General features: G+C 34.5%; 1 protein-coding gene across 4 annotated transcripts in view; it reads right to left on the bottom strand.

Moving 5' to 3' along the window:
• Window positions 1-27,304, bottom strand: part of TMTC3 (transmembrane O-mannosyltransferase targeting cadherins 3) — a 57,424-nt gene that overhangs the window by 24,431 nt on the left and 5,689 nt on the right. For 2 of the 4 annotated variants that reach the window (XM_023589213.2, XM_023589214.2), the window contains 9 exons: window positions 21,558-21,650; window positions 16,123-16,339; window positions 11,756-11,974; window positions 8,564-8,663; window positions 6,162-6,277; window positions 5,546-5,718; window positions 4,027-4,279; window positions 2,801-2,949; window positions 509-629 (listed from right to left, as the gene is read on the bottom strand). In XM_023589213.2, coding sequence (XP_023444981.1) covers window positions 509-629; window positions 2,801-2,949; window positions 4,027-4,279; window positions 5,546-5,718; window positions 6,162-6,277; window positions 8,564-8,663; window positions 11,756-11,974; window positions 16,123-16,311 — 1,320 coding nt within the window. In that variant the 5' untranslated portion in view covers window positions 16,312-16,339; window positions 21,558-21,650. The remainder of the gene's footprint in view (window positions 1-508; window positions 630-2,800; window positions 2,950-4,026; window positions 4,280-5,545; window positions 5,719-6,161; window positions 6,278-8,563; window positions 8,664-11,755; window positions 11,975-16,122; window positions 16,340-21,557; window positions 21,651-27,304) is intronic. The other 2 variants (XM_004459838.5, XM_012525668.4) reach the window with 1 other exon arrangement.

The following is a 27,304-nucleotide window of genomic DNA, read 5'->3' as shown; positions in this document are numbered from 1 at the left end:
GAAGTGCACCCTGTAAGGAGAGTTGCCCAACGGGAAAGAAAGCGCAGTCTGCCCAGGAATGGTGCCGCCCACACGGAGAACTGACACAACAAGATGACGCAACAAAATGAAACACAGATTCCCATGCCACTGACAACAACAGAAGCGGACAAAGAAGACACAGAGAACAGACAACCGGGGGTGGGGAGGGGGGAGGAGAGAAAAATAAATAAATAAATACATCTTAAAAAAAAAAAAGAATCAATGAAAGCCAGTTTTCTGATTTAAACATTTTATCATTTGGGCTTCTAACAACTATGTAGTATTTATGGAATTAGTCATACAGACTTTGGGCATATAGCTAAGGTTGCTATCCATAACAGTTGGTCATACCATATATTATAAAAAGAACAAATTATTTTCATTAATCTTCTCATGAAGTATACTTAATACTGACAAATGTATTTAAAAGTAAAATATCTTAGTCATTGCTATAAGAAATCATTTGTCATTGTGAACAATACTTTACCTTCAAAGCTGACATAAACAACGTATATTCAGATTCCCAATCCCAATTTCTGTGGAGTGTTTTCAAAGCATGAGTGAATATCACCATAGATAGACAAACCCAGGATAGCTTTTTAAATACACTGTTTAAGAGAAAAAAGGAAAACAAAAATACGATCTACATCACCAAAAGCATTTTACCGATTAAAAGAGATAAAAGAAATATCTTAAATGTTAACAACTATCATGTTTAAATTACTCTAAATAGGAGTCATATTAATGAACATCTAGCTGCCACCCAACTATAGAGAACATCACAAAAATAATTAAATATTATGGATATCACTTTCCAGTTCAGTCTTTTAAAAAACAAACATACAAAATTACATTACATCTTCCAATATCTGCCTCTATTTCAAAATCTTGGTGTAGATTTAATGATAAAAATAGAGAAAACCAGTTTTTAGCTGTGACAAATTATATTTAGAGTACCTTATGCCATTACCCACAACTTGAGTATTTTAAGTATATAATTATGCCTTTGCAGTAACATACTGATATGAAAATTAACAATTTAATTAATTAAAATTAAGTTACACAATTGTGCAGAGATGTCTCGTTGTATATTACAAATTTATGCTGAGTTTCATTAGGCTAAACTTTAATTTATATCTTTATATCACTCTCTGAAGAATTGCTTTGCATAAATAATTAAAATGGTCAGAAGTCCTCCTTTGAATTATATTGCCAAATAGCTACATCTGAAAGGGTGGGCTATTTCTGTATTTAAAAATGTTTTTTGGTTATAATTATAGACTACCATGATATTCTTGGAATAATTTTATATTTTAAAACTAGAATTGTCTATTAAAAGTCAGAATAAAGTTAACTCTATAAAATAGATGCAAATCATATTTATAGTTTTATCCTAACTGAGACTCAATTCCTCACTATAAGATGGTTATTCTCCAATAATCTCTAAATTTCAATTAGTAGTATTGTTTTCCAAGTCTGTGTTTTTGCCTCTATAGCATGGTTCAATTTCTTTCATTTTGACATATCCATTTAATCAGAACAAGGGAGTATAGATTGGAAAGAGCATGGACATGATAAACAGTCAGATATATATCTGAATCAAGACTCTGCTGTTTACTAGCTGTGCAATTTTAGTAAATCAGTTACCCTGTATGAGCTTCAATTTTCCAATCTGAAAAACAGAGTTAAGGAGTGTAAAAATTAAATGAGACACAAATTTAAAAGGTCTAGCAAGGTGAAATGGGCACATGAGTAAGCACAATTGGCAGCCATTGTAACAATATATGTGTAGGAGGTAAAAGGCTTGGTAGATAGAAGTTGAACATGGGTGAGATCATCTAGGAGTAATGTGTAGTGTGAGACAATGGCTAGGAATAAAACTGAGAAATGCTATGATTTAAAGAGCAAGTATGGCAGAAAGATCAAAAGAGAGATTGAGCAGAAATGAACAGATGTGGAAGCAAATCAGGAGAGGGAACATTTATAGATGTCAAGAAATAAAATTTTAAATCAAACATTCATTGTATTTAGCCAGTAGGAGGCAATCTGTAACATTTACTAATAGGGTGATGTAGAGAGAAGTCAGAATTCTGTGGATGAGGGATGATAGGAAAGTGAAAAAGACTTTCTCTTTCGTTACAAATGTAAATTTAATATTACATTACTATTGCTTCACTATGAACAATATGCTTGATTTGACAATTTTAGTGTCACACCATATGTGTATGAGATAATACCTACTACCAATAGTCTCTATGCATACATACAGTGTAACTCTTCTCCTTAACTGTTAGTTGAATGCAGCTAGTAGAAGATGGTTATGATGGAGATGATAATTGCATGAAATTAAGGATAGCTTACTTTGTACTAGACATTGTTCTTTGTACTTTACATATATTAAGTCAATATGACTCACTTAATACTATATTATAGTTCACTGCATATGCAATAAGTCAAACATGACTTTAGGCTCAATAATGTCCTTGTTTCCATTTATATCTGATTCAAAGTTTGTTATTTCTCAGGCTGTAAATTAAAATCATATAAATATGGGGCAGAATCCAGAATTAAACAAGCATGGTAGAACTTTCCTTACTTGAATTACAGACAAATGAGGGGACTATCAAGATAAAATACCAAAAGTTACAAAGTATGACATAAAACTGAACAAAATAGATTTCAAACACTTGAATATAACAAAACAAAACAAAAACACTTGAATACATTACAATGAATTCTAAAGTTAGTAGGCATTACATGAACTAACATTTAAATTCACCTTTTATTTGATATTTTCTGCCATCCATGGGCTACCAAAATACAGAACCCCATGCTAGGAACATATAATACCCGCTCAGCAACAACAAATCCAACTGGAAAAAAAAGGTTCGATGCAGGAATAAATGGTAAAACGATTAAACAAAGAGCCTAGAAATAAAAACAAGATACTGTGTTAAATAGAAAAATATATATGGACACAATAATCAAGTCCAAATATTTTATCATTTAGTTTAGGTGATGCATTGGTGGACCATTTTTAATACTATGAGGAATCCTGGTTTAAAGTTAAAAGCAACTTAGGGGTGGTAATAAGCAAGGTGAGATGGGCATTTTCTTGAATGCTGGTACTTACTAGTAGATGATATACAAGGGCTTCCTTTGAAAATAAGATTCCTAGGCATGCTTAGGAATGATTTATTCTTGATATTAAAACCTGTAATGCAATGCTACCATTATAGCATTTTAAATTTGAAAAACATAATTTGTTATACTTTATTGTTTTTTTATGAGGAATATGAATAGTCAAATATAAAAATTACCAAAGGTAAATATTTATACCTTTGAGAGAAAATTGGATAACAAAGATTCATCCAATTAAAAACTAAAAAGAATTTCTGAAAATATATCCAAGACATTAATAAATTTTACACATCCAACTTATATGTATTGGTAAAAATAAACTGACAGTGATGGTAAAAGGTTTTCAACAAAACAAAATCTCAAAGATCTTAAAATAGTGAAACATGCCAGCTTTTATAACTTTACTTCTATAAGTAATTACCTGCCATTGGAAATTAAAAGAATAGATAAGATATGGTTCACATAAGGCAGCAGACTACTGTCTCTTAAATTTAGGATTACTCTGCATAATATTCTGATGGGTCATGTGCATTTTATAGAGGCTTGGTTTGGTATAAAAATAAAATTATCCTCTTAAATCAGTAGTTTTTATTCTGCAAGGATAATTAATAATGGCTCATTATTTCAGAGTTCCTAGCAAATTGTGGATATTCATAATCAGTTTTCACTTTACATAGTGAATGTATATGTCAAATTATGTCTACAAATTCTCATATATAAATAACCTAAAATAATTTCACAAATTCAGACAATGTTTAACAAAGAACGGAAAGATAATGCTCTTTAAAAAATGCTTGTGATAAATTAGCCTCTTACTTAAAAATCTAAATGTCATGGGATTTGAAAAGTGAAAAATTTTCTTACCATTAAAACAGTCTTAGAGGAATCACCAGGGTATCGAAGGCTGAATATTCCCAAAGCCATCAATATACAAAAGAAAGTAAATGTGGCAAGATTTCGAATATCTAGAAATGACTCTATAAGTGGTATGGTTCCCATGGTCCAGTCACAGCAGAGTTCTGAAGGATTTAATAGAAGCCAAGCATTCACAGGAAGGAGGTAGTTAAAAGTTAGCTGCCTTGTAGGAGTTGGGCTTACAGCAGCTGGGTTATCAAACCTGCACATAGAATGAAAACAAGTTCTTTAAAAAAAATTTTTCTTACCATATAATCAATATGTAGTATATGTAAATAGAATAATGAACAATAAAAGCAGTATTTTATATGTAATCTTGTTAAACAAAAGACATAAGTATTTTTTTTTTTTTTTGATACTTCAGACTTGCTGGAGTTCAAACTGTCTAAGTTTATGAAATGTCTATTTGAAAGGAGTGATATTTATGAAGTATGTTTTAAGGGAAAGCAGGTCATTTATTTGTTTAGGTCATTATTAGAACAATTCAGATATATATACTATACTATTATTATGATATTGGAGAAGTGTTTTCATTACATTATGATCTTTTGATTAAAAATAAAATTTTATAAGATTCATTGTTACATTTGTTGTATGGATGCTTTTTGAGAACGCTCATCAATGCTTTCCTACAGGAGCCATTTCTTTTAGAGCTGAACACTAATAATTATGCTTCCTAGAAAGAATAACGTTTTTCTTCTAGTACACAAAAAACTATACCCCCCTATACGCTTTTCCATTTTGCTTTAATCACTAGGAAGCTAAAACTCAAAATTTCCAACAAAGTAGCTAAGTATATAGGCATATATTATATTTTTATTCTTTTTCTCTTAGTATATATTTATATAAGCCTATATCCTGGTTTGTAATTCTTCAGGCCATGAGGTATTAAAATGTGTAGTTCATTAATTTAGTCTATTTCCTAAAAATGAAATCAAAATCATTTTTAGAAAAGTACTCTTTTTTAAAGAAGCTATTTCAGGGTTTTATTTCTTAGTCTATGTTCTAAATTCAAATTTAATTGGGAGCTCTACATCTCAACTGTCAAACTTACTATTGATACATGCAACAACACAGATAAATTTCAAAAGTTATTCTGAGTAAAAATCACCAGAGGTAAGCCCCATACTGTATGATTCCATTTATACACAAATCTAGAATATGCAGATTAATACATAATAACAGATAGTAGGCCTGGGGAAAGGGATTACCAAGGGTGCAGGAGGAAACTTTTTGGGTCATTGTCTTGATTGTGGTGATGGTTTCATAGGTGTACACATGAATCACCACTTTTTATTATACTTTGTACATTTGTATAAATATTAAATATATTTAGATTTTTATATGTTAATAAGATAAAGCTATTAATTAAATCAAAGCTTTCTGGAACATTTACACTCACTTAAAATACAAAGTCATAAAAAATAGAATTAAAACAATAAAAACAGAAAAGAACGAGAATTCTTACCTGGTGAACACTGGAAGTTGGGACTGAATAACTTGAACTCTAATCACAACAAGTAATAGTGTACTCAACATCAAGACAATAAGTTTTATTAGTGTCCGTAGCATGGAAAATGGAATACTACCCTTTCCTCGGAGAAATTGTCCAGCAATAGCACATAATAATGGCAAAGTATACTGGAAAAAAAAACATGTTTTAAGTCAGTGTAATACTTTCTAAATACAAGATTAGACACAAATTGACTATAATTATGAAATCAATGTGGAACAATTTGTTGAACTGGTAATGAATAAACACTGAACTCGATAATCTTAACTAATAATGAATTATATTGTACAGTATTATTTTGTACCTTTCCAAATGCTTAATGTTTCCATTAATGAAATTTAAAAAACAGTCCTTAAAAAATTGAAGGTGTCGTTAACAATAAAAATGTTAAGTGAGTCATTTTCATTGATTATGAGGACAAAAGATGCTTGTTTTGTATAGATTTTTGGTTTCATTATTGGTAAATATACTGATTTATATAATGATACATTTAGAAAATAAAGTTGTAATAATTATTTAACTAGGATAAAAATGATAGGAACAAGAAAATGCATATTTCATTTCTCCTTACCCCCTGGGCAATAAATACTTCATACACACAACAAATTCCCACAACTGTTATTCCTTGTTCTTTACACAATGTTGCAACAGCCACTAAGAACACTGTCAATGCAATTGGAGTCCACACTGCAATTAAATAACACAAACAAATGACTGAAAAAAACATCTTTATAACAGCACAAAAGAATACTTAGATTAGGCAACTATAAGACATTACTGAAAAGTTTTACATGTGATTCCATACCAACATTTATATTATTTACCACTGACATACACTTTATAATTTATAATGCACTTTAATTTTGTAAGGTAATTTTTGCTTTATATATTCACAGCAAAACATTAAAATGTATACTCTGTAGAGGAAAATTATCTCAACAAATACTAATGTTTAAAATGAAGGCAAAGTAGGGATGTTGAAGAAAATAAAATTACAGGATTAAGAGTTGCAGTTAGAACTATCAATCAAAAAATGTTTAACACAGATCAGATCAGCTACCTATACTGTATAGTTTATCTGTAATTTATTAAAATTTTTACATTTAAAATCCAGGGCAAAGTGGAGTACCACTCTTATAATAAAAAAGGATTATAAAAACTGAAATGAAACAGGTCAGCAAAAGGTACTGAAATCAACACTAATCTTAAAAACCAATTCCCAACAGAACATTCTTAAGTTCTATTTAAATGAAAATCTGGTCCATCGACTTTAAGTAAATGTTTAGTAATTTGATTAAAGAATAATGAACTGTGAGTGAATTCTGGATCTACTAAGTTGCTCAGTTTTCTTATTGGAAAATATAACCTGTAAGTCTTTTAGTTTTTAAAAAATATATGGTATTATGATTGTGTAACCTCAGTTCTTATTCATTAGGAACATTAATCAAAGCAAAAATTCAAATAACTGACTTAAGAAACCCAAGTATAAATAATGGCATAATTTATGAATCTAATATATTTTCTTGTCAGTGGGCTTAATACAGAATCTCTTCTATGTTTTAATTTTAAAGTATTCACCTGAAGAAAATTACCATTAAAGGAAAAAGAGCAACCAAAAAATACTATTTGGGATAAGTATAATGGTACCCCTTCCTTTAAAAAATCAAATTCTAATTAGCCTCAAACCTATTATATCAATACTAATATAATAGTATGATCAAGAAGGTCTATTTGGCTGTAGTTAAGTGAATTTAACTCACTTAATGGCAGGAGATATGGTTAGAGAGATAGGCAGGAGCCTGACCATGGAGGTCTTGTAGTCCAGTTTTTTCTAACTTCATCATTAATGTTTTGCTTAGACTGGTACTTGAGGTTACTGGTTTGCTATTGCAGATTACACTTACTGAACTACCTCATTGCACGATGAACAACAGGGGAAACAGGGATTGCTTACTGTGTGCCTGGTACTGCTTTAAGTGCCTTACATGTTTAACTCATCTAATCATCACAGCATTATGAGCCAGGGATTATTATTATCCACATTTCATAAAGAAAATAAAGTATAAAGAGGTTTAAGTAATTTGCCCAAGGTCATAGAAACAGTAAGTGGTAGAGACAGAATTTGAAACCTGACCCTAGAGTTCATGTTTCTACCTATTACACTATGTTGCCACTCAAACTGTTTTAAGGCATTATGCATAGCAGCAGGAAGCAAACCTGCTCTATTAAAAATCTAGGAGACACAAAGCTGTTTGGTCTTGAATATATTACTTATATCTTAAACCTTAGTTTCCACACATACCAAATTGGGCTACTTATATTTATCACCTATACTTGGGGCTGCGGTGAGAAAATCTCCCAAGTACTTAGAAAAAAACTATTCCTTACAGTTGAACTTTAAGAGCAACACACAGTAGGTTAAGGACATTTTTTGAAGCGCCTTTCACACACACTGTACTTGTGCTCTTAAAAAAATAATTTTATTCCCTAGTACATTTTTTTCCCTCAGCAATGCTAGGCTTCATTAGGACTAATGAGATAATATACACAAAGCAGTTTCCAGAGTAGGTCATATGGTAGAGGTTCAATAAATAGCTGTACTATAATCCACACATAATAAAAGTTGTACTTTAGTTATTTATAGAATGGCAATTGAAGTATTGGTATACCTGTATCATTTATAGATAATGGCAGCTAGATCTAGGAATAAGATTCAAAACTTCTATATTCTAGGTTCATTTGGTTTTTAAAATTACATCCTATAGAAGCTGTTAGCTCATGATAAAAATTAAACTACACACAAAAAAAGATTTTTAATATTGACAATACTGCATCTTTCATATTTCTATACATGCTAAAGGAGCAAACATATACAGGAAAATCTTGTGTAACATATATTTAAGAAGCACTTGGAGTACATAAAAATTACTGGATCAGAATTCAAAGCTGTAAGAAACAATGCTAAACATTTACCTATGGAATTATCTGGTCCTTTTGATTTGGTATATGACAAAAATGCAGCTAGAAAAAAGATAGATGACAAAAGTTCTGCTCTTCCTACAACACCTGTTACCTAGGAAAGGAAAACGGGATGGGGTTCAAATTAATGAAAACTGTCTGGAAAACTTACTAAGCATATATTTTAGCAGAAGCATTTTAAATCAACACTAAATTGCCATTACTTTTCAAATGCACATTTCTGTTTCTTAGACATTCTTTGAGTGCCCTCATGTGGTGAAACTGAACATGATCCATGAATGGAAATATATTTATCAGAGTAACATAAAGAGTTCTTTTACTAATTTTTAAAAATTCTATTTTGAGATAATTATAGATTCATGGGAAGTTGCAAAAATAATATAGCGTACCTTTACCCCAGATTCTCCCAATGGTAATATATTATACAACTACAGTATAATAACTAGAATACTTCTTAAATTTTTTTAAAAAGAGCTAAGTCCTTCTTAGAAATTCCCTTAAAATACAAATGTATCAAGTGGAATACTATTCAGCTGTAAAACGGAATGACGTTCTGGTACATATGACAACATGGATGAACTTTAGAGACATCATGTTGAGTGAAATGAGCAAGAAACAAAGAACAAATATTGTATGATCTCTCTGGTATGAAATAATTAGAACACATAAATTCAAAGAGTCAGAAATTAGAATAGGGAAGCGGACTTGGCCCAGTAGTTAGGGTGTCCGTCTACCATATGGGAGGTCCGCGGTTCAAACCCTGGGCCTCCTTGACCCGTGTGGAGCTGGCCCATGCACAGTGCTGATGCGTGCAAGGAGTGCCCTGACAGGCAGGAGTGTCCCCTGCATAGGGGAGCCCTACACGCAAGGAGTGCGCCCCGTAAGGAGAGCCACCCAGCGCGAAAGAAGGTGCAGCCTGCCCAGAAATGGCGCTGCACACACGGAGATCTGACACAAGATTACGCAACAAAAAGAGACACAGTTTCCTGTGCCGCTGACAACAGAAGCGAACAAATAAGAACACGCAGCAAATGGACACAGAGAACAGACAACTGGGGAGGAGGAAGGGGAGAGAAATAAATAAAATAAATCTTTAAAAAAAAAAAAAAAAGAAATTAGAATACAGGTTACTAGGGGCTGGAGTGGGGGTAGGGAATTGGGAGTTAATGCTTAAATTAAATTGTACAGAGTTCCTTATTTGGTGTGATGGAAAAGTTTTGGTAATGGATGGTGGTGATGGCAGCACAAAATTGTGAATGTATATAACAGCCTGAATTGTATAGTTGAATGTGGTTACAAAGGGAAATTTTAGGTTGTATATATGTTACTAAAATAAAAATTTAAAAATAAAAAAAAAACCAAAGGACTGTAAAGCACAGTGAGCGCTAATATAAATGATGTACTATAATTACTAATACAATCATAATAATATTCTTTTATCAATTGTAACAAATGTATACTAATGCAAGCTTTAAAAATTGGGGCAGGGAGCAGAAACGGGAACTCTGAATTGTACTGTATTGTCTGCATAGTTTTTCTGTAAACCTACAACCTTCCTAATTGGAAAAAAAAAAAAAACTGCAGAGGGAAAAAGACAAAAAAAAAAAAAATACAAAGGAACCATAGATACATTTTACCTCATAATAAACTAGCAAACTGAAGTTTAAAAAGAAAATAAACTTAAAAATCAAACCAAAACAAATAGAATCCAATTTAATTTGAGAGAAAACTAAAATACAACCACTAGAAATAAATATTTTCTAAGTTGGAGTTGAGATAAAATCTTAATTTATACTCCTTTCTGAAATTGTGAGGTTATATTAAAAATATTAAAGACTTTAGGAGGCAATATAGTGTTGTATGTGTATATGTGTGTGAGAAACACACTAGTATTAAAATCAGAGGAGGTTTTTTCTGATTCTTGCTTGGTCAAATTATCTCACCTCCATGAATCTTGTCTTCCTATAAAATAAGGGTTGAAACTAATTTATTTTCAAAGTCATTTTAAATTTGAGAAATTTAAATATAAAACTCCTGAACTTTTCCTTTTAAGGCATTTTAAACTCACTGTAGTATTTATAAAAACCTATTGTTCTTGTAAATGTACAGAAAAATGTTCAGTTAGACACAAAATGGTACAACATAGTTAGTGCGGGAGGCAACCTCACTGCCTCCAACCTATACATATATACAAGTTTAAACAAACACTCTTGTCTAAAACTGAAAGCTAATAACAAAGATGGGAGGCAGGGAAACGGACTTGGCCCAGTGGTTAGGGCGTCCGTCTACCACATAGGAGGTCCGTGGTTCAAACCCTGGGCCTCCCTGACCTGTGTGGAGCTGGCCCATGTGCAGCGCTGATGCGCGCAAGGAGTGCCGTGCCACGCAGGGGTGTCCCACACGCAAGGAGTATGCCCCATAAGGAGAGCCGCCCAGCGCGAAAGAAACTGCAGCCTGCCCAGGAATGGCGCCGCCCACACTTCCCATGCCACTGACGACAACAGAAGCAGACAAAGAAACAAGATGCAGCAAATAGACACAGAAAACAGACAACCGGCGGGGGTGGGGGTAATTAAATAAATAAATAAATCTTAAAAAAAAAAAAGATGGGAGGCAATTTAACGTTACCAAGAAAATTATAATTGTAGTATGAATATGTATGTATTGCTAGGGAGGGGCTGATGGTCATATAATAGCAGAGATAGCTCACAATTTTGAAACACAGGGCAGCAGACAATATGAAACTATTTAGTCTCATCAATTGTAAGGATGTCAGTTCATGTTGCATATATTTTGATATATTTTTCACCCCTTACTTAAATCTGCCTGATTGACTCTTTTCTGTCATTTGGAACACAAACATTGAAAAGCTGACAAATGATATTAAAATCCATACTGATGAAGAAAAAATTAAGAAAGAATTATATTCATTTATATTTTAACTTATTAAAGTTGAGATTTTGTCTTATTTGATTGAATAAATGTTTATGTTTCAAAATTGTTTTAAATTTTAAATATTTTGTGTATTACAATGTGACTATGTAGACCAAGAAGTATATGTAGGGTGTACTAATTTAACTGTTTTCAAATACTTGAACTAAAGTCATGGTTAAATTTTTTTCTTAAACACGTATCATTATAATCAATGTGTTGGCTTTATAAACAACAATTTACAGTTTTACTTACTGCTTCTGTATGTACTGGATGCACTGCAAAAAGTAAAGAAGCAATCATACTACTCCTGTCGTCCAGAAAAAGTCTGCAGACTTTAAGAAATATCAAACTAACAACAGCATGAAAAATTAGATTGAGGAGATGATATGACATTGGTTTCAGTTCACTCAACAGGTAATTTAAACGAAATGTCAATACTGTTAAAGGACGGTAAGACTTGTGGCTTCTCTCCTAAAAGAAGAAAATAATCACTGATTATTAAAGTACCTTGGTTCTTCAGGGTACATAATCTAAACACTGTATTTACTACTGAAGGTTTCTATATTTGGCTGAGAAATAACAGAACAATGAAATGCCTTAAGAGTAACGTAAAACATCAAAGCTTGCTTTATAATCTATGTTTTCCTATTTCCTTTGTCCCAAAATAAGGTAATTTCCTCCTTAATATATTCTGGTCGGAGAATTAATAGTAACAAGGACATCTGTCTATTAATTCCTCTTCAATATATATATATTTTTTAAGCAGGGTATATTGGTGGCATTAGTTTTGCTTGGAACACAGGAGACTCTTCAAAAGTGTCCTATCTGTGGAGTGGGTGTAGCTCAGTGGCTCAGTGCCTGCTTCGCACATACAAGGTCCAGGGTTCAATCCCCAGCGCTTCCTTAAAAAGTGTCCTATCTGTGACCAATATATTTTATGAGAGTTTATAGAACTGCTGGCCAAATACTCAGGATATATAAGAACAAAATCTTTACCAATTTCAGTTCACACTCAAAAAGGTCTTGTCCATTTGTTTGATGAAAAACATCTGCATAATGTATAAATTCAAATATATTAAACCCAAAATCCCCAAATCTTATCCAAAGAGCAATAAAAAAACAAAGCTTTCTTAGAATAAGAAAGAACAGACATCTTTGTGTGGTATTCTCTGTTGGCAATAAATTAAATTTTATGTTAAGCACCGAATTGCTTAATAAATTAGAAATTACATTTAACCAGAAATATTTTTTACTCAAAGATATTATCAAACCAGACTTAAGAAAAACAAACAAAAAAACACAGTTCAACGATATATATTACCTTGTTTACTTTTGTAGTTTTATATAAGAACATCCACACTCAGCTTATTTGCTTACCCATCTCTTACCATATTTTGCTCTAACTCTGGTACAAAGATATATACTCACGCCTATTCATTCCTATCAGGGAGAGCTCAACGGTTCTTAACTTTGGCTACATCTCAGAATCACCTGGATGACTTGAAAAAAACAAACAACTCCCCATCCCCGAAATAAAAAACCCGAAAAAACAATGAATAGGCAAACACACAGGCACAAATAAAAAAAGACCAAAAAAAAAAAGATGTCCATATTTCACTCTGAGAGATTATCTGAAATAACAGAGCCTTGATAATATACTTTTTAAAGTATCCTGCATGGATTCTAATGTTTAGCCAGGGTTGTGAGCCATAGAATACATAGAATATACATCTCCAAAGAATGGACCTACAAAAAAGAGAAACACTGAGAGGTCTAAAAGAGCCCAAAGCCTCCTAAAGTGGCTATGCTCATCTAACACTGTGTAGAAGAGAATGTCCTAAGCCCAAAATGTGTCTCTAAGATCCACATGGCATGTGTTATTTGTTGGGGATTGAATTATGCTCCCCACAAAAGGCATGTTCAGGTCCCAACCCATGGTCCTGTGAGTGTGAATCCATTGTAATTGGATCTAAGATGTTACTTCAGTTAAGGTATGGCCTAACTGAATTTTCCTTTCTAAATTGAGTAAAAATAAACATTAGATGGAGAAAGAAGTCACAGAAGAAGCAAGAATTGGAAGTAAATAAAACTGAAAGAGAAAGGAGAAGATGCCACCACGTGCATTGCCGTGTGATAGAAAAACCAAGGAATCCCGAAGATTGCTACGTGGCCAGATGATACTGATCCTAGCAGGCAGTAAGTCTTTCAGCCCTTAAACAGTGAGCCAATAAACTCCACTGTTAAGGTAATTGATTGTGTGGTATTTGTTTTAGCAGTCAGGAAACTAAAACAGTATCCTATTAAGGTGTATACACACACACACACACACACACACATGCCCACACACTCTCACCTCCAGACTATCATCACTAGATGACACCAACCATTAGATCTTTGAACTAACTTATAAAGCCCTTATTTCAGGAAAATCATGCAACTTTATGATATGAAACCTTAATACAACTAACTGACTTACGATAATTTTTCCCTACCAACATGTTTGACTATAAGGAGAGAATATGTAGATCAGAAAATATCAAGAAACTATAATCTTCACTATAAATATATTGTTATTCTAATTTGCTCATCCAATCTGTCTGATTTGTTTTTACAAGCCTTTTTCTGAGTCTGCTCATTTATGGACAGTCTGAATGAAAATAAATTTCCAATCTGCAGAATTGAGAAGATAACAAAACATATCATTGACAGATGCCATGGTTTGTTAACTTTTATGAAGCCCTTCCATCTGGCCAGCTAACCGTTCAAGTCAATATCTCTATATCATGAGTAAAATCACAAAAGATATTAGCATAAAATGGAGGAAAGGCTACATATTTCTGGGGATTGGAGTTAGGGGAGCTGGGGAATAAACAAGCTAGAAATAATAGATGTTATAATAGGAACATTTCCCCCCTTGTTATCAAAATTTAGTTTTGTTTTAAAGGCTAGAACCAGCTGAGAACAAGTGTGCAGGGAAACAAAGTCCATTTATTCAAAAAGAAAAAATATTTCCCACATGCTTTTTAACTAGAGGAACTAAAGATCCTGACGCTACCCTTGAGAAGCTTCCAAATATTGGGGATGGGAAAAAGGGGCCAGGAATGACTACTGAGGTACAAACTATCACAGAGTGTTAATATTGTTTCTACAACTACTTATTCAGAATCTACATGCCAGGCACTATAGAGAGCTAAATTCATTTATTTATACTCAAGGAATTATTCTTACCAGGAAAATGACCCATAATCAAAAGCTGTCTTTCCACCAGTTTCACATTGCTAATATATGGCAGAAGCAAAATTAGGATCCGATCTATATGATCCCAAGTTGAGAAGGGTTTAATTTTAGTTTTTCCTTGTTTGAGTCTTTTGTGGACCCCAGAAAATCTTGTTCTTAAAGTGAACCTATTCCTGTAACTGTACATCTATTGTATGTGGTAGGGCCTTTTGATTACTTTCAATTAAGGGAACTTTTTGATTAAGATCACTTTTGATTGGATGGCTTTTTTACTTAAGGGCCTTTGATTAGATTAGGGGATCAAGGGTAGATCTTCATCCTTTCCTGGAGTCCTATATAAACTGAGCAGAGAAGGAGAACTGCAAGCTTTTACTCTGCCATGTGAGATAGGACTCCAGGACTGCCCACGCTACAGAAAGATAGAGAAATCCTGAGAGGCTGAGAGAAACACTGAGACACCAGAGGCTGGAATCAGTGGAGCTGCCTGAAGCCGAAGAGATGAGGCCTGAGGAGAGCCATATATCCAATCACCCACAGCTTAGTTTAGGGAGAAAGTAAGCCTGAAGGAGAAGGCAGAGACTGGCCACCCATTTTGTTTTGCCACATGGGAAAAGTCCAGGATCTGCCAGCAACTGACTTTTGGTGACACAGCATCTCTGATCATGTCCTGATTAGGACATTTTCACAGCCTTTGGAACTGTAAGGTATTACCCTAATAAATTCCCATTATAAAGGCTAATCCCTTTCTGGTATGTTTGCATTGAGAGCCGTTAGCAAACTAAAACATAGTTTAACTCTGACCTTCAAAATAAATTATTGGCAGGGAAAAAAAAAATCCTCATGAAAATGAGCTAAGCTTTTGGATTCTCATACAAAATTCAAAATAACTACTAGGTAAGAAATATGACAGACGTTTTAAATTTTTAATAAATTACTTATTTTTTCTGCAGAGAAGTTGACAATTTGTGTAATACTTTTAAAGTCTAATCTATTTATATTGAAGTTACCATAATTTGAAATTGTTAAGTATATCACAAGTAGTCATCTCTTTTGCTTGACTCATGGAGAGAAAAAAAGAGAAATAAGTCACTTAGCAAGAAATATATTGACATTGTACCTCTTACTTTTCCTACACACTTGGCTTTTACACACATTTTATTTTTTGTAAGATTTAAGCCAAGGTACACAGCCAAGGAAAGAATCAAGTACTGCTTTAAATAAGATAATCATATCTACTTCCTCTCCAATTTATTACAAACATATTATATCTCACATAAAATTTTTGGGAAAAATCTGTAATTGCTATGATGACAATGCTGATAAAGAAAGAATCAGAAGTAATATATTACTGGAATATTTTAAAACCTGAGGTAATTACTTACCTCAGACATAGGGGTTCCCCAGAAGTCATTCTGAAATAAAGTTTTTAAAGGCGTGGATGGATGTAAGTCTTTATTATCCAATATTGCTGAAACATCATCAAAAACAAAACCACAAAAGAGGCTGTTCCAATAACAAGCAGTCACCACAAGTATTATTAAGGTTACTTCTTTGAGGTTAATATCAGCCATCTTTTCCACAAGTACTCATTGACAAAAACTATAAAAAAATCAAGAAGATAAAATGAAATAAGTGACATGTTATTTCAAATAAGTATAATTTTTTTAGCTGGATAAGACTGAATGTTAATTCTTCCAGAGGCCCAATTCTCACACCTCAGCTCAAATGCCATCTACCTCTACAGCTCTCCAGATTAACCTAAGGCAGTATAAATTTCTCCTGTGTGTAAGGTCTTATATTCTAATAAAGTCCTTCATAGGACCATTTAGTCTTTGTACCTACCTCCCTAGCAATATAGACAAAGAACTCCTTATCAAGTGAAACAGGTCAGGTTATCTTGGAAAGAAACATATGGTCATATACAAGATAATTCTAAAACATAAGTTCATGATGCACTCCAGGAGTTCTAAATGAATCTTTGTGAGAAAACAAATACTTGAAAAGACACACAAAATGTACATGAAATTTATATTTCAGTACTTTATGTAACTAAAGATCAACTATTACCTAGCTTGTAACTCACAGTCTTAAGTTCATTCACAAGCCTTCTAAAAAATATTACCTTGAATAACTTTAGGCTAACTATACATTAGCCAGCTATAGCAGTTTGATATAGTTATGAATTCCAAAAATAGATATTGGATTATGTTTGTAATCCGATCTGTACCTGGACATGACTGAATTATGATTAGGGCTTTGATTGGGCCACATCATTTGGGCATAAAAGGCATGGCAAAGGACAGAGTTGGAGAGTTCTTAACATTGGAGTTTTGATGTTGGTGTCTGATGCTGAAGTCTTAAGCTGGAGTCCTGGGGAAAGAGACAGAGTCACTGCCTGATAGCCTATAGCTGACCGTGAGGAGAGAGGCAAAGCCTAGAGAGCCTCACAGTCTACAGCTGACCTTGTGACTAATAACACCAGGTAACTACAGTCCTAGTACTATTTTTTTTTACATCCAGCCTGATTTATACATTTAAGTAATCTGCTTCGCCCTTGGGGCATAAGAGCTTATGGCCCAGATCTACATCATGTTTTTTCTTTTTCCCATGATAGCAAGGATCTTTAACCTATAAAATGGGTATCATACCTAACAGTTCATATGTCAGTTAAAAAAACAACTTAAGAGCCATGCTTTAAAGGGGACTCAGTGAGGAAATGGTTTAGAATAAGAACTATAGCAATTGGAGGAATACTGAAGACTCAGGCCTAAGAACAAAAATAATTTTTTTAAACATATGCTCAAAAAACAAGTATATGATATATTTTTCTATCTAGAGTAGTGTCATTAGCATGACTTTAGAGTTATCACTTGTGGTAGGCAGGATGATGTCCACTGAACCCATGGATATGTTAGTTTACATGGCAAAAGGGATTTTGCAAGTGTGATTAAATGAAGGATTTTTAGATGAGGAGATTTTTCTGGATTATCGGGGTGCCCCCAATGTAATCATAAATGTCCTTTGAGAAGAAAGGAGGAAGAATTAAAGCCATAGAAGTAGAAATCAGAGATGAGATTGCTGTCTGGGACCACAAACCAAGGAATGCGTGACCTCTAGAAGGAGCAAAAGGCAAGGAAAAGGATTCTCCACTAAACCTTCCAGAAGGAATGCAGCCATACCTACACCTTGATTTTAGTCCATGATACCCATCTGGAACTTTTTAATCTTCAGAACTGTAAGATAATAAATTTGTGTTGTTTCAAAAGTTTGCGGTAGACTTCTGGGACGATGGCAGACTAGAAAGACATGGGACTCATTCTCTCCCAGAAAAATAGTTAAAAGGACAGGCAGAAACAACCTGGAAAAAATCTTTTAGGGCTTAGGACACCAGGGGAAGGCTGGACACAGCCCAGAAGAGAGACAAAGGAAAAGAACTGTGACGGCAAAACTGTAAGTTGAAAGCCACAGCTGCTACTGCTGGCAACCTATCCTCTCTATAGACACTTATGAATTTTAAGGCTTCAGGGCCAGGAGCTACAAAGGGGGCCCCAGAGATCCACCTTCAAAGGAAAGTGAGAGAGAGGGACATAGCCTAAGGCTGATTCAGGTTTGACCTAAAAATTTGGTCTGCTGTGTCCCACAAGCCGTTCCAGCTGGATGGGGCCATTCCATGGTTTGCCTTGGGAGACAGCAAAGGACTAAAGAGATCCGACCCTCTCAATCTCCCTCTCTACTGACCAAGACTGATTGTTGAGGCCCCAGAGGAAAGTGGAACTATTTCCTACCCAGGAAAATGAAGGAGGCTGCCAGCAAAGGTTGGAGAACTGCATCACAGAAAGTTCAATTTGCTAGGCTCTTAGCCTCCACACAGGAACCTATATCACATTCATCTCGTACATGTTGCAGCAAACATACCTTGATCAGGCATTGAACTGACAGGGCTGCCAAAGAGCACCATTTGCTAGCAGACCAAACAAGTGCAAGTGAAGAAATTAAAAGTAAATAAAGGGAAGCGGATGTGGCTCAGCCAATTAGGCTCCCATCTACCATATGGGACATAAACCCAGGGCCTCCCTGTGAAGGCAAGCTGGCCTATACTTATGGAGAGCTAATAGCTCACACTTGCAGAGAGTTGATGGCCCGTGCCCTCAGAAAGCTGATGCTGGTGCCCACGGAGAGCTGGTGCAGCAAGATGATGCAACAAAGGGAGACAAGCAAACAGAGAAGAACGCATAGTGAATGGACACAGAGAGCAGACAGCAAGCAAGCCGCAAGGGAGAGGGGAAATAAATAAAATAAATCTTTAAAAACAAATAAATAATAAATAAAATAAGAAAGGCTTTTTCCAGCCTTTATGGATTCCCTCCCCAAGGCCTTAGGAAGCAGGTCTGCAACTGGATTCAGGGCCTAGTTTTGAGCAACTAACAGGGACATCCCTAAAGATATAGAACAGGTTCAACCAAAAATCAAAGAACACCAGTAACACACTGCCTCCCACCAACAAATTCCTATAAGAGAGAGAAACCGGGCATCTGAGTAAACTCACTGTCCTAATCAGATGCCTAGACATCAGCAAAAAATTACAAGCCATACTAAGAAAATGGAAGAAATGGCCCAAGAAAAGGAAGTATATAAAAGACCCAGGAGAGACACAGGATTTGAGACAACTAGTTAATGAGATGCACACAAATATCCAAAATTGAGTTATTGGGCTGAAAGACAATATGGCCAAAGATATTACAGACATCAAAAAGACACTGAGCTAGCACAAAGAAGAATTTGAAAACCTGAATAGAAAAGTAGCATAACTCATGGAGGAAAGACACTATAGGTGAGATCAAAAACACATTAGAGGGAAGAGGACGTGGCTCAAGTGACAGAGCATCCGCCAGGGTTTGATATCCAGGGCCTCCAGACCCATGTGGTGAGCAGGCCCATGTGCAGAACTGCTGGAAGGCAAAGAGTGCCATTCCAAGCAGGGGTGCCCCCATGTGGGGGTGCTCTTGTGCAAGGAGTGTACCCTGCAAGGAGAGCTGCCCAGCATGGAAAAAAAACAGCCCGCCCAGGAGTGGCACCACACACAGAGAGTTGATGCAGCCAAGACGACGTAACAAAAAAGAGACGCAGTTTCCAGTGCCACCAAGGGTGTAAGCAGACACAGAAGAACACACAGCAAGTGGACAAAGAGAGCAGACAGTGGGGGGGGGGGGGAGGGAAGGAGAGAGAAATAAATCTTTAAAAGAAACACATCAGAGGCATACAACAGCAGACTTGAAATGAAAGAAGAAAGAATAAGTGATACAGAAGACAGAACAGCTAAAACTGAAGAAATAAAACAACAAGGAGAGAAAAGAATGGAAAAAATTTAGCAGGGGCCTTGGGAGTTGAAGGATAACATGAAATGCAACAACATATGTGTCATGGGATTTCCAGAAGGAGAAAAGAAGGGTAAATGGGCAGAAGAAGTAGCTGAAAACTTCCCAACCATCACAAAAGAAATGAACTTCCATGTCCAAGAAGTGCAGTGTATCTCAATCAGAATAAACCCAAAGATACATACTACTCAGAATGTCAAACATCAAAGATAAAAAGAAAATTTTGAGAGCAGCAAGGAAGAAGCAAACTATCACATACAAGGAATGCCTAGTAAGACTTAGTGTGGATTTCTCCATCAGAAACCATGGAGAAAGCAGTGGTATGATACAATTAGGATACTAAAAGAGAAAAACTGCCAGCTGAAAATTCTTTATCCAGCAAAATTGTCCTTCAAATATGAAGGTAAGTTTAAAATATTTGCAAACAGAAACTAAGAGTTCATAAAAAAGAAACTACCTTTGCAGGAAATACTAAAGGTAGCATTAGAGCCTGAATGAAAAAAAGGAGAGAAAGGCTTGGAAGAGAGTATAGGAGAAATAATAGCAGAAAGGATAACCAAAAGAGTAAAAAGACAGATGAAAATAAGATGACTTATGAAAACCAAAGAATAAAATGATGGAGGCAAATAATGCTTTTACAGTAATATCGCTGCATGTGAGTAGATTAAATTCTCCAATCAAAAGATATAGGTGGATAGAATAGATAAAAAAAACATGAGCCATCCATATGCTGCCCACAAGAGACTTAGACCCAGGAATACAAACCAGCTGAAACTAAAAGGTTGGAAAAAATTACTCCATGCAAGCAGTAACCAAAAAAGAGTAGGGATAGCTTTACTAATATTGGATAAATCAGACTTTAAGTGCAAAAAATTATGAGATGAGAAGGTCCTTATATATTAATAAAAAGGACAATATACTAGGAAGAAAAAAAAGCCAAAAATATCTATGCAGATTACCAGGGTGCCCCAAAATACATGAGGCAAACTCTCGCAAAACTGAAGGAAGAAACAGACAACTCTACAATAATTGCTGGAGACTTCAACACACCACTCATATCACTAGATAGAACAACTGGACAGAAGACCGACAAGGAACAATATGATAAACAAGTTAGACCCAGCAGACATATACAGTACATTACACCCAAACTCAGAGGCTTATACATTCTTCTCAAGTGCTCATGAATCTTTCTTCAGGATAGACTACATATTAGGTCACAATGTAAGTCTCAGTAAATATAAAAGGACAAAATATACAAAGCATCTTCTCAGATCATCATGGAATAAAACTGAAAATCAGTAATAGACAGGAAAGAGGTCAATCTGCAAAATGTGTGGAGGCTGAACAACACACTCCTAAATAAGCAGTGGGTTAAAGAAGAAATTGCAAATGAAATTAGTAAATATATTGAGACGAATGAAAATAAGGATAAAACTTACCAAAATTTATGGGCTACAGGGAGTAGATGTCAATCAAATGGTTAAGCATGTGCTTCCCACATGGGACGTCCTGGGTTTGGTTCTGGGTGTCTCCTAAAAATGAAACAACAACAACAAGCAAACAAACTAAGAAAACCAACTCAGGGGAGCTGATCTAGCTCAGTGGTTGAGCGCCAGCTTTCCACTTAAGAGGTCCCCAGATTCATTCCCTGGCCTCAGTACCTCAAAAAAATCCCAAACAAACAAACAAAAACTTATGGGATATAGCAAAGGCAGTCCTGAGAGGGAAATTTATAGACCTAAATGCCTATATTAAAAAAGAAGAGCTAAAATCAAAGATCTAACTGAACAACTGGAAAAACTTGAAAAAGAACACCAAACCAATCCCGAAGCAAAAATCAGGAAAGAAATAATAAACATTAGAGCAGAAATAAATGAAACTGAGAATAGAGAAAATCAGCAAAACCTTAAGCTGCTTCTATCAATAAAATTGACAACCCCCTCACTAGACTAACAAAGAAAAAAAGAGAGACAATGCAAATAAATAAAATCAGAAATGAAAGGGATGAAGTTTTGACTGACCCCACAGAAATAAAAAGGATCATAAGAGGATATTATGAGAAACTGTATGTCAACAAACTAGATAACCTAGATGAAATGGACAAATTCCTAGCAATGCACAAACAACCTACACTGATGCTCCAAGAAATACAAGAAGTCAAAAACAAAGCACACTTAAAGAGCACTGGATCAGTCATCAAAAATTTCCCAAAAAGTAAAAGTCCAGGACCAGATGGCTTCAGAGGTGAATTCGCCCAAACATTTAGAGAAGATTTAATACCAATCCTGCTTAAATTCTTCCAAAAAATTGAGAGAAAATTACCCAGTTCATTTTATAAAGCCAACACCATCCTAATACCAAAGCCAGATAAAGACACTTACAAGAAAGAAAATTACAGACCACTCTCTTGAATGAACACAGATGCAAAAATTTTAAACAAAATACTTTGAAATTGAATCCAACAGCATATCAAAAGACTTAAACTTCACGACCAAGTGGGATCTATTCGTGGTAAGCAAGGGCGGTTCAATATAAGGAAATCAATTACTGTAATACACCACACTAACGAATTGAAGGAAAAAAAAACATATGATCATGTTGATGGATGCAGAAAAGGCATTTGACAAAATCTAGCATCCTTTGATAAAAACACTTTGAAAAATAGAAATAGAAGACAAAAGATAGGAGGAAAGGTATATATGAAAAAACCACAGCCAACATCTTACTCAATGTACAAAGGTTGAAAGCGTTCAGCTAAGATGGGGAGAAGTCAAGGATGCCTACTGTCACTATAGTTATTCAACACTGTGCTAGAAGTTCTAGCTGGAGTTATTAAACAAAAATAAAATAAAATAAAAGGCATCCAAATAGGACAAGAAGAAGTAAAACTCGATTTGCAGATGACATGATTCTATAGTTAAAAAATTCTGAAATGTCTCCCACAAAGCTACTTGAGCTAATAAACTAGTTCAGCAAACTGGCAGGATAGAAAATCAACATGCAAAAATCAGTAATGTTTCTGTACACTAGTACTGAACAATCTGAAGAGGAAATCAGGGAAAAAACTGCATTTACACCAGCAACAAAAAGACTCAAATACCTAGGAAACAATTTAACCAAAGACATAAAGGACCTATATGAAGAAAACTATAAAACAACGCTAAAAGAAATCTACAAGGACCTAAACAATTGGAAAGACATTCTGTGTTCATGGATGGATTAGAAGACTAAATATTTGAAGATGTGAATCCTGCTCAAACTGATTTATAGATTCAACGCAATACCAACTAAAATTCCAACAGCTTACTTTACAGATATAGAAAAGGCAATTACCAAATTCATTTGGAAGGGAAAGTACACCTGAATATCCAAAAGCATTCTAAAAAAGAAGACTGACAAGGGAGGAATTTCACTGCCTGACCCTGAAACATTACAAAAGTTCATTGGTCAAAACAGCATGGTATAAGCAGTAAGATAGATAACACTGATCAGTGGAACAGAAGCGAGAATCCAAAAATAAACCCTTACCTCTATGGCCAAGTGGTTTTTGACAAACCCACCAAAGACATGTTGATGGGACAAAACAGTCTCTACAACAAATGGTGCTGGGAGAACTGGATATCCATAACCAAAAGAATAAAATAGCACCCCTTTCTCACTCCTTATACAAGAAACAACTCAAAATGGATTAAAGACCTAAATGTAAAAGCCAGAAGCATAAAACTACCCGAAGAAAATGTAGGGAAACATCCTAAAGACCTTGTGGAAGGTTGTGGTTTCTTGGACCTTACACCCAAAGCATTAGCAACAAAAGAAAAAAATAGATAAATAGGACCTCCTTAAAAGTAAACACTTTTGCACCTCAAAGGACTTTTGGTAAGCCTTGAACAGACATCTGTCTAAAGAAAAAATACAAAAGGCAAAAAACAAACAAACCAGCAAATTTAAAAAACCATGAAAAAATGTTTTATGTCACTAGAGATGAGGGAAATGCAAATCAAAACTACAGTAAGATATTATTTCACACCTACTAGGAATGACCACTATTAAAAAGACAGAGAGCTACAAGTGTTGGTGAGGATGTGGAGAGATATGAACATTTATTCATTATTGGTGAGTAAGTGTAATGGTACGGCCACTGTGGAGGACTGTCTGGCAGGTCCTAAGGAAATTGAATATAGATTTGCCATGGGATCTGGCAATACTACTACTAAGTACACATCCAGAAGAACGGAGAGCAGAGACATGAAAAGACATCTGCACACCAATATTCATGGCAGCATTATTCACAATTGCCAAAAGATGGAAACAACCCAGGTGTCCATCAACCAATGAATGGATTTACAAATTGTGGTGTATACACATGATGGAATATTATGCAGTTGTAAGAAATGAAGTTGTAAGGCATATGACAACATGGATGAACCTAGAGGACAATACAGTGAGTGAAGCAAGTCAGACACAAAAGGACAAATGTTGTATGGTTGCACTATTATGAACTAAATATAGTGTGTAATCTCATGGACTTAACTTGAGAATGGATTACCAGAAAATAGAATGAAGTTAGAGAATGGAAAACTGCAGGTTAATTTGTGCAGAATTGTTAAAAAGGATGGGAGTTAATCTTTGGAAATGAACAGAAAAGGTGAAAGCCCAACATAATGTCTGTAACTAGCAGTACTATTAAGTAGGTATGAAAGGGGTTTTAACACAAAGTCTAACACGTATATGACTAAATGGAAAGCTAAAAATGTTAACAAAGAACTATACAGGATAGTAAAACTGCATGTGAAATATGATTATGGGTAAAATTGCATATATGACTGTTTTCCTTTGAAATCGAACAAATGTATGCTAACACTACAAGATGTTAATATCCAACAAAAAAATTCATTATGCTAACTTAAAGAAACCAGACACAAAGGATTACATTTGTATGATTCCATTTATATAAAATGTAAATAAAAATCAATATAAAGATGAAGTTAGATTAGTGGTCATGTAGGGTTGGGGAAGGACTGCTAAGCAGTGTGGATTTTTCTTTTTTGGAGTAATGAAATTGTCTAAAATTTTTTGTGGTGATCAATGCACAATACTGTGACTATACTTAAAGTGATCATACATTATGGATAGATCACATAGTGTACGAATATATTGCAATAAAATCTTTTTTAAAAAGTTCATAGTATAACAGTTCTGAAGTATATATCTGAATTTGATTGAAAGGAGAAAATGTATATATGGTAACACAATGAAATTTATTTTTAAAACCATGAAACTACATTACACAGTGAGTCCTAAATTAAACCAGGGACTTTAATTAACAGTACAATTTAAATAATGTGCTATCATCAATTTTAACAAATCAATGCGAGGTGTTGGGAGATGGGGTGGTATATGAGAAACTTGTATTTTATGCATGACTCTTTTTTTTAAACATACTTCTCTAACAAAGAAACAAAATAAAATAAAAGTTTGCAGTAATTCATTACTGTCGCAATAAGAAACGAATGCATCAGAAGATCTGAGAGCTGCATATCTACAGAATTTCTGGCTAGATCAGAGGGGAAGAATATGAAATAAAATCATAATTTTATTCAGTAGTAAAGTGTCTTACCTTGTTAAGGAGAATGAGTGCAGATTGAAAATCTGATGCAAGATTTATGTAAAGGTATGCAGACAGGAGCATATAGAAAAGAATTAACTATCTTTAGAATCAGATAGGAAGAACTTAAAATATCTTAAAGATATGCAGAATCCAACAAAATAGGAAGGGAAATTAGCTACACTCTTAGAATAGGAATAGTTTTCACTCTAAAAGAAAAATTACATAGGGCCTATGCTGAATCCACAGTGATTTATCATCTCTGAAGGTTACCCTTACAGTGAAGGTGCTTCTGCTTAAAAACTGGAGTCTGAACAGACATTTGCTTTACTTTGCTCCCAAACCCACTCAGCAATCACTGTCAAGCTCTTAAAAAAAACAAAAAACAAAAGAAAGAAAATAAAAAAGGAAAGGTATAAAGTCACAAGAATAAAGAAAATAGAAGAGGAGATCATAGCAATAACTTTTGGAAGATGGAAAAGCAAAAGGATCAGTGGAGCCCAGGAAAGTGAATCCTAAGCTGATAAGGACAGGCTAAAAAGTTTTTGATTCCCAGCACCCCAACCCCTAACATGAATCTCAAAAATTGGTGGTGCCTAGGACCTCAGGAAATAAAAGCTAGGAACAGATGGATGTTAAAATTTAGAGCCCTCTCACATTGGATACAAGCGATTAAGCATCCCTAAGCCAAGGCAGAAGACTGGAGATTTCCTCTATGCAGAAAGTGAAATGGAGGGTGTCTGATCTGGTGGATGCTAAAGACAATTGAAAATGAGGGTAGCACATTGAAAAGGGAGGGTTAAGGAAAAGTCTATCTATATATTTTATGTTAAGAACCTCCAGCCCTCTCCTCCAACTGGGTACAGAATGCTATAAAATTTTACAACACTGGAAACAAAGAGAGGATTCTACAAGTTTCCAGAAATAAAACAGGGTTCCATATCAAAGATTACATAACAGAACAAATCATATTTTTCAATGGAAATACCAGAAGCTAGAAAAAAGGAATACAAAATGGGAATAATCCTCCGAATTTCTGAGGAATAATGACTTGCAACCTAAAATTCTGCATTAATATAACCAAAAATCAGTGGGGAAGTAATAATAAACACATTTTAAGACATGCAAGGTTTCAAAAAAATTACTTCTGATATGTCCATTCTCAGGAACTAGTAGAGGAGGTAACAAATACAATGAAAGAGTATACTAAGAAACAGAAAGATGGGAAATCTTTCTGGGGGAAAGATGGGAAACATGGGAGCTGACTGACACAAAATGGAATACCAGAATGACAGCCATGCAAGCAGGTCTACTTATCAGTCCATACTAGAACAGGTCAGAAGGATCCTGAGAGATATTCCCAAGAAGATATAATCAATAGAACACCTAATATATTTGAAAACAGAAATGAGGAACTATTAGACTCTTAAATCATCTATCTATGTAACTGTGATTTAGAAAAACAAAACAACTTAGAGTATCCATCCTGGAGATCTGAAGATACTGAAAACCTTTTCCCCATAAGTAACCTCAGGTCCCTGACCAGGTAACAGCAATTCTTTTGGGACGATAAACTGTTGT

Source organism: Dasypus novemcinctus, chromosome 12 (assembly GCF_030445035.2).
Source record: "Dasypus novemcinctus isolate mDasNov1 chromosome 12, mDasNov1.1.hap2, whole genome shotgun sequence".
Taxonomy (NCBI): Eukaryota; Metazoa; Chordata; class Mammalia; order Cingulata; family Dasypodidae; genus Dasypus; species Dasypus novemcinctus.
Note: the sequence above shows the minus strand (reverse complement) of the source record. Positions and strands in the feature narration are given on the sequence as shown.